This window comes from Enhydra lutris, unplaced genomic scaffold (assembly GCF_002288905.1).
Source record: "Enhydra lutris kenyoni isolate GAN:26980312 unplaced genomic scaffold, ASM228890v2 scaffoldscaffold24, whole genome shotgun sequence".
NCBI classification, from domain to species: Eukaryota; Metazoa; Chordata; class Mammalia; order Carnivora; family Mustelidae; genus Enhydra; species Enhydra lutris.
Window position 1 is genome coordinate 25,678,154 of NW_019154108.1, and position 14,689 is coordinate 25,692,842.

Sequence of the window (14,689 nt, forward strand, 5' to 3'; positions counted from 1 at the left end):
GGAAACACGGAAGCCAGTTCCAAGCCCCGTCACCCACCCTCCCTCTTGCCATCACACATAGAAGCAGCAGAAGGGAATTCTCAGGATCCCTTTGATCTCTTCCCAGTTCTGAGTCCTCTTGTCTGTTTATCTCCCTCCTTGCCTGGCCTCCTCTTCCTTCTTTTTACACCCTGCCCAGTGGATGAGTCACTGCCCCTCCTCCCCACCCCACTGCCATCTGTTTTTCTAATGATGGCAGAAGATGAGCTGTTTTGTTGGCCCGAACGGTAACAAAGCATACTCCATGCTAGCATTTTCCCTGATGGACTGACTCTCAGAGCGCTATTTTATTGGTGTCATTTCCCCCACCCAGTTTTCTCTTTGTCTCAAACCCCACCCTTTCCCCCTCTTTGGCCTCATGTAGATCCCAGTTTCCCAGAATTCGATAAAGAGAAACAGGGATACAGAAGAACCGAGGGACAGACAAGCATGTGGGTTGGGTGTGTGTTGGGGGGAGGGTGCTGGAAATCAGTGGCAGTGCAACAGCTCTTGCTAGCACACAGGGAGCAGCCAGAATTACCCAAGTGTCACCGCTAAGTGGCTTCATTACTTGCAGTGAGAGATTTGGATGGCAAAACCTATTGTGACTGAGGGGCTATCCCCAGGGTGAGAGGGTTTAAATCGTGTATGTGTGTGTGAGAAGTGCCTGCCCCCCATCCCCCCACCCCTACCACCTCCCCAAGTCTGGATTCCAGGATTCCTGCGTCAGTCTCCCTCAGTAAGGCTCTGCCTCATTCTTGACTCTTCTTCACAATAACTCCTGTTAATCTAACTAAGGAATTCACAGCATGCTAAATCCCCTACTAGAAAGAAGAAACTCCCCTGTGTGAAGAAGTACACAGGATTCCCTGAGGAGGTAAAGGTCTGATTCAAGTTAGTCAACGGTGGATTACAGGTCTACCTCAGAGGTTGAGCATATAAACGCCTGCGTGACCCAGGCAGTTGATGCCAAGGAGGGATGCGCACTAGGTAAGAAGCCATAGGGAGAGGGGAGCATCTTGCTCACCCCAGAGCAGCTGCCCTTCTGGAGTTGTAGCTGTTACTTAGAGCCAGCTAATCGTTGCCATGGTTGCCAGATAGTCTTGTTTTTCAGGAGACAAATCTGCACAAAGTGTTTCATACTGATTTTTACTGGGAGTATGTGTGTATGTGTGTGTGCGATATTATATGTACATGTACAAGTTTTATGTGAAAGCCCAATTTTTAAATATTGGCAATCAAAACAAAATTGTTGTCAGACATGGTGCTGGCCAGACAAACCCGTCTATAGGCCATGAGTCCGCAAAGCCCTGATCTAACTAAGTGCAAGTAAGGTCCAATTACAGAATCCCAAGACCATAAAAAATTCTGATTTGCTTTTAACTTATTTTTTATTAGGTCATTTAAAATGTGACCCTAGAGATTTTGCTAAAAAGAAGAAGAGGAGGAAGAGGAAGAAGGAGAAGAAGACAATGACAGAAGAAGGAAGGAGGAAGAAGAAAAAAGAAAAAAGGAAGAAGAGAAATCCTAGTATCTGTAATTTGGGGATTGGAGAGCTAAATTTAAGTGATTAACCAAAGGGCACAGGAGCAAGATCTTGAATTAGAAAGGCTCAACTCCCTGTGAGTTAAGCAGACTTAAGAACTCTAGTCTGGGTTGGGGGAGGGGCGTGTGCAGCTTACCTCACATGACTGAATGCAGTGGACCAGGACAGGGTCTGGGTGCCATTGACGCCGCCCAGTGCACACGATGCTCTGAAGGGGGAGATGAAAGAACAGAAAACAAAAACAGAGAGCCCTGGTCAGTAAGAGAAGGGGCAGACCCTGAGCTCCCCGTGCCAGTCCAACCCCATTTCCTGAGGAGGGAGACCCTGGCTGTGCCCCATTGAGACAGCCGAGGCCGGGGCCGGCTGGTCTTTCCTCCAGAGCTGCTAATCCTGCCAGCTGGTACCAGGGTGGAGCGCTCATCCTCTTCATCCTCCTTCGCTCCTCTCTCCCGAGATATCAGAATTTCCAGAGAGCTGTAGGTATAATTTTAAGAAAGCATCCTCTATGTTGTAATGAGTTTAATTTGGCTCTAGGCATAAGATTGTTTCCATTTGTTTTGAAGTTTTCAATAACATTACAAGAAATTGTGAGCTGCCTGGGTTGACCAGGAAGCACCGAGAATTTTTAAGGACTGAGAAAAGGCTGAGGGTTGAACTAAAAACGGATATCAAGAATCCTAGACGGTAAGATGTGAGTGTCGAGCAAAGACCGGAGGAGACGCTGCACGATCGGTAGCTCTTGTTAGCACACTTATCCCATCCTCATGGGAAATGAAAGAAGGTCTACGCGTTGGTCAAGCAGGGTTAACGTGACACCACGGGCTCAAAATGGCATGTGCGTCAAGCCGGAGAGCGCAAGACCACGTTCGTGTTAAACACTGGTGATTGTCTCGGTCCCAATGGTCATTTCCAGATGTGCATTTCAACAAACAGTCATCTACTCTTGCTTGAATGATGCTTGTCACTGAGCTTTTTCCTTTTAATTTTTGTATTTCAAAATTTCGAAAGATGCACTTCAGGAGAAGAGAAAGTCCCACAGGAGGCTTCAGGGAGAAAAGGAGATTGTCTCCGGAGCCTGCTATCAACCCAGTCATTTGTCGACTTTCATACGCGCGTTTTAATTCAGTGCGCGAGGAATATGGTGCAATCAGAAGAAAAATAATACACTGTCGGATATGAGCTTTACACAGGACAGTACTTCCGGTAACTGGAAATCATACATTCTAGAATGCTAAGACTGTGCAATAATCAGATTGGAGACATTTGCATATATTAATATGTAGGTACATGTATATGAACCTCATAGTTATGAGAATGGGAGTCTGCAAGATTTTCCTGGAGTTAATCACTATAATCTAAAACTCTTCTTTCATCACTTCTCTAAAGAGGGGATAAATACCATATATCCTAATAAATTCCAATACTCAAAATTCCACATTGTAATAGCATAGAAAGTGACTTGGTTTTAAGTTTTCATTGCACTGGAAAAAAAAGAAACGATTATCAAATCTATACAGAATTATACAACTACATAAGGTAAACACAATAGGGGTGTTCAGCCTACTAAAAACTGAGGTATTCTGCACAAAAGGCCACTTAAGAAGACCATTTGCATATAAACAATGGCTCAGCTACCTGGAAAGGATCCTTGTTTATCTTTTAAAACCAGTATCAGTGGAACTCTATTTAGCTAGCGATGGTCTTGACTACTATTATTTAAAATATCCACGTTTTATGCTTTCTTGTTGTCACCAGATAATGGTACTAGCATGTAACAGGAAGTTTCACCCTGGAGATGTAAATACATAGCAATCTTATTCCTTCTCAGGGCACCACATTCCCTAAGGATCCCCTTTCCCCATCCCTATCAGTCAGACTCTCAAAGGTATACAGGCCTCCAGCACTCTGAGCCAGATTCTCCAGTCAGCAAGAGGGGTCTGAATATTCACAAATCTAGCTGGTGCCCTTAAAGAGGTCAATTCTTCCACATAAGGGGATATTTAACCTTGGCACTCTCACAGGGTGTCCATGGCCAGAACTCTCTAGAACATTTTAACTGACTGTACCAGCTTCTCTATGCCCTCTAAACCTTCTACCTCATCCACGTCTTTTATAAACATAGGAGTATGGGTTTGCTAACACTTTAGAAATTCTAAGGCTATATTGCAAAGGGCAGGGGGAGAAAGAAAGGAAAAGAATCTGTCTTTACTTGAGATTTTTTTCGCTATTTTGTCCTATCATCTCCAAATGATGTTTTCTATCTTTGTATATTTATATAATTTTATTACCGTGTTATACAGATTCCCAGGATATAAAAGGTAGAAGGGTGCACAATCTCCCTTCTACTCCTGACCCCCAGCCACCCAAGTTCCTCCATTTGATTTTCTGTATTTTGTATCATTGCGGAGATAGTCTATGCCTAGGCACACATATACATATGGAACTATTGCCACGTACGAATGATAAAATACCGTAATTTTATTGTGTACTTTGGTCTGCTGTTGTTTGCTTGTTTGTCTTTATTTCACTTCACAGTGTTCCTTTGGGTTCTGTCCATTTTATGTTATCTGGAGTGTTGCATTCTATTGATTGCATAGTATTTCATTGCATGTATGAACCCCCATTTACTTACCCAGACCCATATTGATGGATATTTGGGTTATTCAGTCTTGTGCTCCAACAAACAATGCTATGCATAAAACATTTCATATATGGGCAACTATATCTGTAGAATAAATTCATGATAGTAGAACTGAGAATATTCATCTCAATGATTCTTTAATGTTCTGTCATTCAGACATGAAATGGATTCAAACTGGCATCCTTCCTTAATCTCTAGAAAATTGCAAAAGCTTCTGGTACCTGGGTGATATGCCTTCCTAGATTGTGAAATCCTTGAGAATAGCAATTGTTTCCCATTCATATATCTTATCTCAGTGACTTAGGGATGAAGTTTTATAAGCCTTTGTCAACCACTAAATATGATGTTGGAGCTCCAGAATTCTCCACAATCTTCTGGCCTCTGAACGACATTCATCCCATAAGAAAAGACACGCTTATGTCATTAATTGAACTACTACTTATAGATCAAAACAGAGAATTTCAAATGTGTTTCAAGCCCAAAATTTTAGGGGCATATTTGTGGTGGTGAGGTAAAAGAGGAGAGTGAAACAGGAAAAAAAACCAATGGGAAGGGCTAGCTACTGGTGACATTAGTTAAATTAATTCAACAAGGAGGCCATTAGACTGAGGTGGCTCTGATCCATGGTGGCCCATGTAAGCAACCCAACATCTAAGCCTGTGAATGTTTCAAGGTTACGAAACTGAAAACTATGGACAACCAGTCACAAAGACTCAACTAGGCTTTAAGCTATAGCCAGTCAATAATTTCCTTACTTTCCTTCTGTTTTTTTTTTTGTTTTTTTTCTCTACCGTAGAGTCTGTCCTGAGCTCCTCTTGTTGGAGCACTCCTAACCACTTTTGGTTTGATGCTGCCTGACTCAAACAGATTTTTGGTCAAATAAGCCCTTAAAATTTTTAATATGCTTCAACTTATTTTTTAAGAATTCACTATAGCTTTCTTATTTTCTGGAATATTTTTGACAAATTATTATAGTGTATATTATATTTGAAAAACTATAAGAAATAATTGAAAGAACAACCTTATATCCTCTTTCCAGCTTTATCAAATCTTAACAAATTGATGGCATCTGCTTTCAGGATTTAAGTCACTAGAGATGCAATTAATGTCCCCTCACTCTCCTTCCTTCCTCCTTACTGGTAACAACTATTCTGAATTTTAAAATTATTATTTCTATACAGTTTTATGTAACTATTGTTATTATACTACTAATAAGCCACTTTGCAGGTGAATTGATTGTGAACAAAGATTTGTTTTGAAGTCTCCAAAAGGAAAACGTTTATGAGAATACCAGTTTAAAGATTTCCTCTTGGTTGGGCCATTTACAAATCTTTTAAAAGTAAAAAGGGAAGAAGGGAAGAACAAAATGAAGGTGGGAGGGGGAAAGAGAGAGAGACAGAAAGAAAGAGAGAGAAGGAAGGGAGGAGAAGAAGGGGAAGGTCATAAGGCAATTGAAGGCTATTGCTTGGTTAAATGTCTCACTAAAGGTCACAAGACTGATGGTTAGCCAACACTAAGGTCTAACACAGAATTGCTCAATTGTTTTTTTTAATCAGGAATAGTTACTTGACAGAATGGGCTGCTAATCACAACAGACCACAAAGTTCTGCTGCTGCCCAGGTTTGTGACAATTTCCTTCTTACTACATGTGTATGCAACCCTAAATAAAATACAGCCCTGTTTTTGCGTATGTATTTGGACAGTTGCACATTACCCTGCAGTTTGCTTTTCAGTTCTTCTTCCCCCATCTTCCAAGACGGTCTTGGACTCGATGCTTCGAGACTTACTCAAACCAAAAGCAGACACTTCCATACTTGAAACTGACGAAAAAGAAGGCTTTTTCATGACTCATGTCTGAGGGATTTGTTCTCCCACTGATGTGTGTGTGTGGCAAGTGTCACTGGGGCTGTTACACAACTGCGCTCATCAAGAGGACACTCTGAGGGAAGAGGGCAAGGATGAGGAGACAAGAAGACAGATGAGAGGGTGAGACCAGCTAGTGGGACACTATGGCTCCTGGGGGGGCACTGTCTTCTTTTTCTCTTCCTGCTTCTCTCTTCCTCTTAAAACGTTTTGTTTTTGCTTAAGGAATTACTAATCCTCTGGGGACCAATTTGGGAAAACAAAGTCAGAAATTACAAGATTTGTTTTGACTGAGCGATTCCAGTGAAGAGCTGGGCGGGGCGGGGGGTGGGGGGGAGGGCTTCCCTGCAGTGCTGAGCATCTTACAAACCTCCCATTTGGAGCCACAGGAAAATCTCATTAGTTTGGACTTCACTAATTCCTAATTGTGATATACTAAAAAAAGAAAAGAAAAGCATTGTTCAGTCTGTGAAAAACGAATTTACGAAGCAAACTAATAGAGGAAATGAGATGTTATGATGGATGCTTTTGTACTTCAGAACGGAACACTTTCAAGTATAATTACGTGCAAACAATTGCCACATTATGTATAAAAAAAAATCACCTCCCCATGAAATCAGAGTCTTGAAGGACCACGTCTTTCCAACATAAGTCAAAAATGTTAATTTTCCCATTTAAGTGGTAAATCTCAAAACATAATAAAAATTCCCTCAACACAGTGGTTAAAGAAAGCCATAAAAATTCAACTTTACATAGGCCTTTGGAAAAATCAAAACGTTTGCCTTGGGAAAGAGCTCTGTGGAGGCAGGAGCTACTCTCTTCTATGGGCTCTGGTTTTGGCACCCTGTTTTGAGCAAGGGACTAAATGAGTCATCCGCTGAGGAGATCTGGGGATGAAAATAAGACATCATTCCTACCCTCAAGAATCTTCCAGTTTAGAGGTAGAAGGACAGAAAAGAAGAAAAAGGAAGGGAAAAACGAAGCAGAGGAAATACAGGGATGAGAAAAGCACAGAGTTCTCCCAACAGAAGTCCGAGGGGAGCTCCTCCCACGCCCTCAGCTCAGGCTCCCCAGATCATCAGGTGTCTGGGTACTGCCAGAGAGTTGTGGAAGGCTGTGGGGCAAAAGCTCTTGCTTCTGGGTGTGAGCAATGCTGCCGACTGGGCATGTGGCTGTCTTCTGTATCCCAACTGCCAGATTCCATTGCTCAGTCACATAGACTGGCAGGCCTTTATTTGAGTGCCAAGAAGCCCTTTTGTTTGGTGTCCTTTCTGCCAGGTATTTCGCGGCAGATGTCATCACCATAGAAATGTCTAGATCTCTGTGTACAGTAGGTGAAGGATAAAGACACCATTACAAAAACAAAAGGCCCAGCACGTCCACCTGAGCATTTCAGATCCTTACCTCTTGTCTCCCACAGCCAGTATGCCCTTGAGTCATTAGAAATAACAGTCATTTTCATCTGGACTCTAAGTCTCACAACCGAAGCGGTTAGATGTTGCCACTTTAGTCAGTGTTCAAATAGGAAACACTGAATGGCCATTAATTCCCTTCCCAGCCCCATTTGTAAAAGGGGCAGAAAAAGAAACACATGATCTACATGTTTCTGTCTACACTCGTGGGTGCGCACCAGTGAGCAGAGTATACAACCCAGAGGATTTTATGTTTTCTCTTTCATAAAGATAACTGGTGATCTCTGTTCAGAGAGGAAGGAAACTTCCAAAGGTAAGATTTGTACTAAATGAACCGAAATTTCATTTTTACTCACTTCAGAACTATAGGCTAAAAACCGGGTAAGACATCTCAGAAGTGTTCTTTTTAATTTTCACAACAGCCCTGCAAGATAGAGAATTCATATTCTAATTTCTAATTTTCTAATTTCTAATATTCTAATCCTGGCCCTTGCTGCTGAAGAGGCAGAGGCCACCAAAGGGTAAGTATTTGAATTCAGGGGGGACCTCACTTTTCTTTATGCCAGTCACTACTTCGAGTTGTTTTTCATCAAAACCCCAGGTTACCTAAGTTCTCTGAAATTCTCTCTTTAATAGAAAGTATATTATTCTAGAAGTCAGGTATCATTTGCAGGGATAAGAACCTGCAGAACCCCAGGGGAAGAAAAATAAGGTTTGTGGACATCTCAGAAGTATACTTGTTGGTTCTTTAGAAACAATCTCTTTCACAATAGGGAAAAGTAGAATTATAGAAAACTGTCTCTCTAAATTATTTTTGTTAGAATATGAGCTGCCGAAGAGAGCACTAAATTATTTTTGTTAGAGAAGGAAGAAAGGAAATAAGAGAAGTGTAGGAATGAGGGGGTTCTTATAATTGAGAAGAGTGTCTTCTTTTCTATTTGATGAGCAAACTAATCCAAGTACACTGCAGGGGGAAGAAACAACTATGGCAAATAGGGTGATTCTGGAGAGATGACATTGGACTTGGGATCAGAGAAGTTGATTGCACTTCTTTCTCCACTTCCAACATCAAGCTTGAACAGATCATCCAATGTCAACTTTATTGGTCAAAACGAGGATAATTAAATCCTGCTTTCCTGGTGTATTGGTTTGTGATAAGATTAAAATGAAATTGTAAATACAGAAAAATATATATTTTATATATATACAACTTTGAAAACAGTAAAATGTTATCCAACTGTAAGATACCATTTTTATTACAAAGAATGAAGTCATTGGAAGCAGACTAGAGAAAATGATGCAACTGAATTCGTTTGCTCTGTAGTCTTGCCAGATATAAAGGTATTTGAAGTATGGGAGATAGGGATTCGCACGAAATAAGGAGATCACCATTTACCAAACAAAGCAGCCAGGCTCCAAACAGACGTGGTTGTATTTAAAATACTGCTGTTGCCAGCATTTTATTTGGTAATAGCATTGTCTTTCTTTCTTTTTTTTTTTTTTTAAAGATTTTATTTATTTATTTGACAGAGAGATCACAAGCAGGCAGAGAGGCGGGCAGAGAGAGAGGAGGAAGCAGGCTCCCCTAGAGAGCAGAGAGCCCGATGCGGGGCTCGATCCCAGGACTCTGAGATCATGACCTGAGCCGAAGGCAGCGGCTTAACCCACTGAGCCACCCAGGCGCCCCAATAGCATTGTCTTTCAAAGCATTACAGTGGAATGCTGGGTGTGCTTTGTGGCATCACCAGCCTCTCTGAAGGGTGGAACCCAGCTTTGTCTCTCTTACAAACTGCCCAAGTGATTCTTAAGGACACCAAAATTTAAGATCGAGCGCAATACGGAACAACCCTCAAGATAAATCAATGTAAGTTATAAGGATTTTAATGAAGAGTTTCATTTAACACAACTGCTTTGGCTTATAAGGCATTTCCTCTTATTTATGAGGACAAGGTTAGATTTCCCGCTGCTCAGGAGCTGCTGGATGCCATGGAATAGCAGACGTCATGAAATCATTTATGGCTGGTGCATAATCTTATCTCTGAGGACCTGGGAACACAAGAGTAACCTCATCGCCATTCCTGTTGCTTCCACTGACTCCTTTCTCTTGTTTTCTGTTATGATAAAATATTGATTTCCTAAAAACAAAGCATCCCATGTAAGCTTTTTTTTTTCTTTTTTTTTTGGTAAGCAAGGCTCCTCTATTTCATTATATCTATGGAATTGTTGAGAGAGTCGCAGATGACAGCTTCTTTGGACACTCTGATAATTCATATTAACTACTGAATTAACACTGGGCTTTCTTTGGGCATAAAGAATCTCGATTTGGGTTATGTTATCAATTATGTATTCAACTTTTAAAATTCTGACCTTTGGATGTTTTCTCAGGAACAAATTACTCTTGCAAAGTAAGGATGAGGCTCATTTTGTGAGTTCTTACATTTCTTCCTCCATGTTAGGAGAAGGAGCTAATTACTTCTCTTTGTTTTCACACAGAAATAGGACACAAGTCTCAAAAGCTCCAATAAAGTGAGAGTGCCTCTAAAATTATGCAAATTAGGATCAGGATAACTGTATCCCCAAATCACAAAGAAGGGCAGTATCATTGATGATGGGAAGAGCAGACAGACGTGAGGGAAAGCATCCTGTCTCTAGGAAGAATGGCAACTAATCAAGAAACAGTTCCTCATCAAGGACAGAGTTAATTTCTATCCATGTTCCTCATCTGATACTCATGCTAACCTTATGAAATAGCTATTATGTCTATCTTACAGACAAAGGGATGGAGGTACAGAACAGTAAAATTGCCTAAAATTATCCACCTGATGAATAACAGAGATTATGAGTTAAAACTCAGGTTTTTTAAGGATACATTTTTGATTCTAAGGTCTACAACATTTCTGTGATGCTATCAGCCTCAAAATCATGCCTGAATAACCTGTTTCGAAACCTGGATTTACTGACTAGACCAGGGTCATGACACATGCAATGATACAGACAATAACACTTAATGTTTGGCTTAAGGAGAAAAAGGTACTCTGCATTTTCTCTCTGGGGTGGGCAACTTGAAAGTGACAAGGATGTGATTACACAGTCGTGCAGAGCTGCCAAAATAGCCCAGTTTGTCTAGGAAGCAGACATTCACTTTGAAAGTAGAAAATGGTGCAACAATTTCTTTGCTTGCTCAATCAATTTTTATAAGACACCAATGAGGTTCCCAGTACTGGAAAAGTCACTAGGAATATAAATGTAAAGAAAAATCTATGGAATAAGGGCAAATAAATAATAATGACTCCCCTGAAGGACAGTTAAGAAAAAGGAGGCTTTCAGAAAATAGAAAATATCGTTTTCTAGTTTGGAAACAGTCAACACCTACGGTATTGGTACCCCTGCTATCTTCATGGAGACAACCGAACTTCTCTTCTTTGAATGCGCCACTTGGAAAACAGAAATGGGAGACCCCCAAACACTGGAAGGCCTGCACTCTGGCCTCCCAAAACCCCACCAATGGTTCCCACTGGATGCCTTTACAGGGAAATGGGTGGAGAAGAGTTCCTTAAGCAGGTTATGTCTCAAGAGGAAGAAAAGGGTCTGAAATATCCTAAGCCTTTCCCCCTTTGGCTTCTAATGGAGAAAGAGAAGTCTTTTCCCAGGGGAAGAAGAATTTAAGGGACTGAAGGAGAAGGTCTAGACCATCTGGCACTCCATGAAACAGGAGGCAGGAGCTCTTCCAGGACTCTTCCTCCGGGTGCTGTAATTCCAGCTAGAAGTGGGACATAAAGTCTAGAAAGGCCAGGGGTTGGAGAACCAGGCAAGGTGTTTCTCTGGCTCTCTCCTTCCCACCCCAATCCAGTCTTCACCCTGCCCTCAGGCTCCTGGTTTGCTCTACCCTGCTCAGTGTCCTCCTTCAGTTCTTTGTCCTAGGAGGGGCATGGCCTGTTCTGTGGGATCTCACCCACCTGCCTCTCCCCTGTCTCATCCTTCCAGTACCCATCTTTCCTCTCCCTTACCACCACACATACCCGTGGTTTCAGCCACAGAGAACTTCTTACCATTCCTAACCCTCTAGAACATTCCTCATGATCATTGTTTATGACCCAGAAGAAAAGCCTCCTGGTCCTTGGATTCTTCTTGAAGCTCCTGAGCAGAAGAATTGGTTGCTTCCTCCTGGGTGTTCCCACAGCACTTCTACCACAACCAAACCACTTCTTGTGTTGCATTCTTATAAATGTTTTCATGGCCAGATTGTAAGTCTCATAACTAGAAGGACTATCATTTTCTCATCTCCATATTCCCAGCACTTAGCCCCATTCCAGGGCACACAGAAAGTCCCAACAACTGTTTGTTCAATGAAGAATGGACTGAATTAATAGGGGTACGCTACTCCCCTATCCCCCTCTCCTGAATCGTACTTGGAGTAGTTTTTTTTGATCCTCCTGCTTTGACACAAATCCCTGCTAATACAGCACAATTAGCCTGTGAGAAAAAAGAAGCAATCTGAAGATGGTTTCCAAATGAAAAGTTGGACATCTCTAGACTCCATCTCTAGGTGACCCTATAAGAACAGTCTTCCAAGGATTTTCTTTGTTAGAGAGTCTAATAAAGAAACTGAGCTCCCAGGCTCTGTGTTATCCCAACCCTCTCCACTCTAAGGAGAAATAACTAACTTGGCACACGATCTTCTCCATCCAGATCTTGTACAGACTTCCTCATTTTCATGTATTTATTCTCAAATATTCATTGAGCACTTTCTGCCTCCTAGGAACAGTTAAAGCATCAGGGGACATAGTAGTGAATGGAACAGACAATATTCCCTCCATGGGCTTTTAATTCTAGCAGCAGAAAGGGGTACAAAATAAGATAAATAAGGAAAATATATAGCATGCCTGGTAATGGTAAGTCCTCACGAGAAAAAAAATTAAAAAGGGGCAAGGGGACAAAGGTTTTAGGGGAGTTAACATTTTAGATAAATAGTCAAACAGGGCCCCTGACATTTGAGTAAAATTCTGAAGAAAGCCAAGGAGCAAGACATGAGGAAGCCTCGGAGAAGAGCATCCTAAGCAGAGGGAACCACAGAGCAAAGGTACTGTGGTAGGAATGTGCGTGGCTTTCTAAGAATCAACCATGAAACCATTGTGTCAAGATCAGAATGGGCCAAAGAAAGCCTATAAGGGATGAAGTCAGAAAGGTAAACATGATCATTGGAGGAAAGGAGGCCACAGAACTGAGAACCCAGGTTTTGGATGTGTCAGGGGTATGGAAATTGAAATCAGTGAATCCTGCAGGAGTATCAGCTAATACAACATGACCCAGGAGCCAAAGTATTTAAGAAATAAATGGGGGGAAGTGACCCAGGAGTTAGAAGATGTCAAAAGATGATGTTTGCTCTGTTGGCATTAGATTCAAATGTGGGGAACTCCAGGGAGGAGACAGGGATAATGGTTTGGAAGTGGCACTGAGGAGACAGGAGGGCAGGTGCCCCTCTCCTGGGCCCAGGGGAGAAAGCAGGGAGGGGAACCCTCAGGGTTTCAGTGGAGAATACAAACCAAAGGATAGCCCAGAGAAGAGGCTGTCAAGGTAGTGGGTCCTGCCTACAACTGACTGATTTCCAGGGGGCCCGGGGAGAAGATCTCAGGGTTCAGAAAGAGTAGGCAGGAAAGGCAGCTCTCTCTTACTCTCTTTGGTCATTCTTTCCCTGTTTTCAGTTTCATCTTCATCTTTTCCAAATTATCTTTCCCTCTTCATTCTTCTTTCAACTTCCTTCATTTCTTTGTGTTCTTCTAAGTTCTCCTGTCCTATTTTTCATTAGTAGTAATCTTCTTTTTCCATTTCCTTCCTGAATTACCATTCTTTATGACTCTAAGTCTTCTTTCTAGATTATCTTTTTAAGTGTCCTTTGGATAGGGGCCATTTTTTTAAAAATCAAGTTTCCTCTTTTCTCTTCCTGATATTTAATTCTTTTCTCTGGGAATGATTCATGTGGTTGTTTGCTTTAAGGATGCTTTGAAAGCCTCGGAAATTACTCCAGGGAATATGCTGTCAGTTGAGAATTTCTCAGTAGTCTTACATCCTTAACACATAAAAAGTGTCCCTTTCCTCACCTGGACTTTGACAGGTTCCATCCAGTGCTCCAGAGTGTCAGCAGTGATGTTCTCAGGCAGAATTACAGGATCACTAGGGGGAATTACGCACGTCGGGGAACACACTGCACCTGAAAGAACAGAAATTTACAGCAGAGACTTGAACTTCTTAGATCTCTGTCTTTTTATCCTGGAATAAATAACTTTGATTTTTTTTTTAAGAGCAATTACTGTCCACATTTTGGGTCACCACATTATCATGGTTATAGGCAGGGCTGATATTCATGTACTATGCACCTGTAAGGATAATTCTACACTCATTGCTAAAGATCCACTACCCCAAGTTACCTTCCCTTGACATGATGCCCACTCCTCTTTCTGGTGCAGCATGGCCCCTCCTCTGGATACTGAATCCCTGCATGATCCAGCCGTTAAAAGTTTAACTCCTTGTCCTGCAGACCTCCAAGACCCTACTCTAGGACTCTGGCCAGCCCAAGACTAAGCTGATTGACTGATGCCTTTTAAGTACATTCAATATGATTCCTGCTTATATGATCTCTGGAAGACTTATAATCATAGTAGTCACTACCTAAGGAATTTACCGGCTGGAGAAAAAAAAAATGGCCCAGAAATTATGAAGGCAGATTTATAATGTCTATTGTTTCACTGAAGTTCATTATGCTGGCAGCCAAGAAACCTATGTGATTAAAAGAGGAAGCAACAGGAAATTAGAAGCAGACTTTGGTCATGTGTTAGCCTTCTGAAGGAAAATCCTGCTCTGTTGCCTTGTATGTGGGGCCCAAGTGTCTTCTAAAACTCTATCCAAAGATGACATACTCCCAGGGTTCTCTGTTTCCTCATCTACAGATTTGTTAATCTCCAAGCTTCTTTTTGGCTCTCACTGTCTCTACTTCTATGTTTTTTTTGCAAACTTGTAAAATAATTCAAAATGCTACATGACTCCTAAGAGCTTTATATATGTGAGTGCGTGACATTTTAATGCAGAAATTAGAGAGTGGGGAGATGAGACTTTGTTCATGAAACACCACTCAAGAGGCCCTGTCCCAGCACCCCACTACTCCATGCCTGGTCATGAGATATCTTGGGGCAAAGAACAACCTAAAGATGGTAG

The 14,689-nt window shown here is 41.7% G+C and overlaps 1 protein-coding gene across 1 annotated transcript in view; it reads right to left on the minus strand.

Annotated features, from left to right (window-relative positions):
• The window catches only part of LOC111150849 (pappalysin 2), a 276,104-nt gene that overhangs the window by 34,379 nt on the left and 227,036 nt on the right, over positions 1-14,689 (minus strand). Inside the window, 2 exon segments of the mRNA XM_022508485.1 lie at positions 1,701-1,772; positions 13,579-13,688. Of these exon segments, the coding sequence (XP_022364193.1) occupies positions 1,701-1,772; positions 13,579-13,688 (182 nt within the window).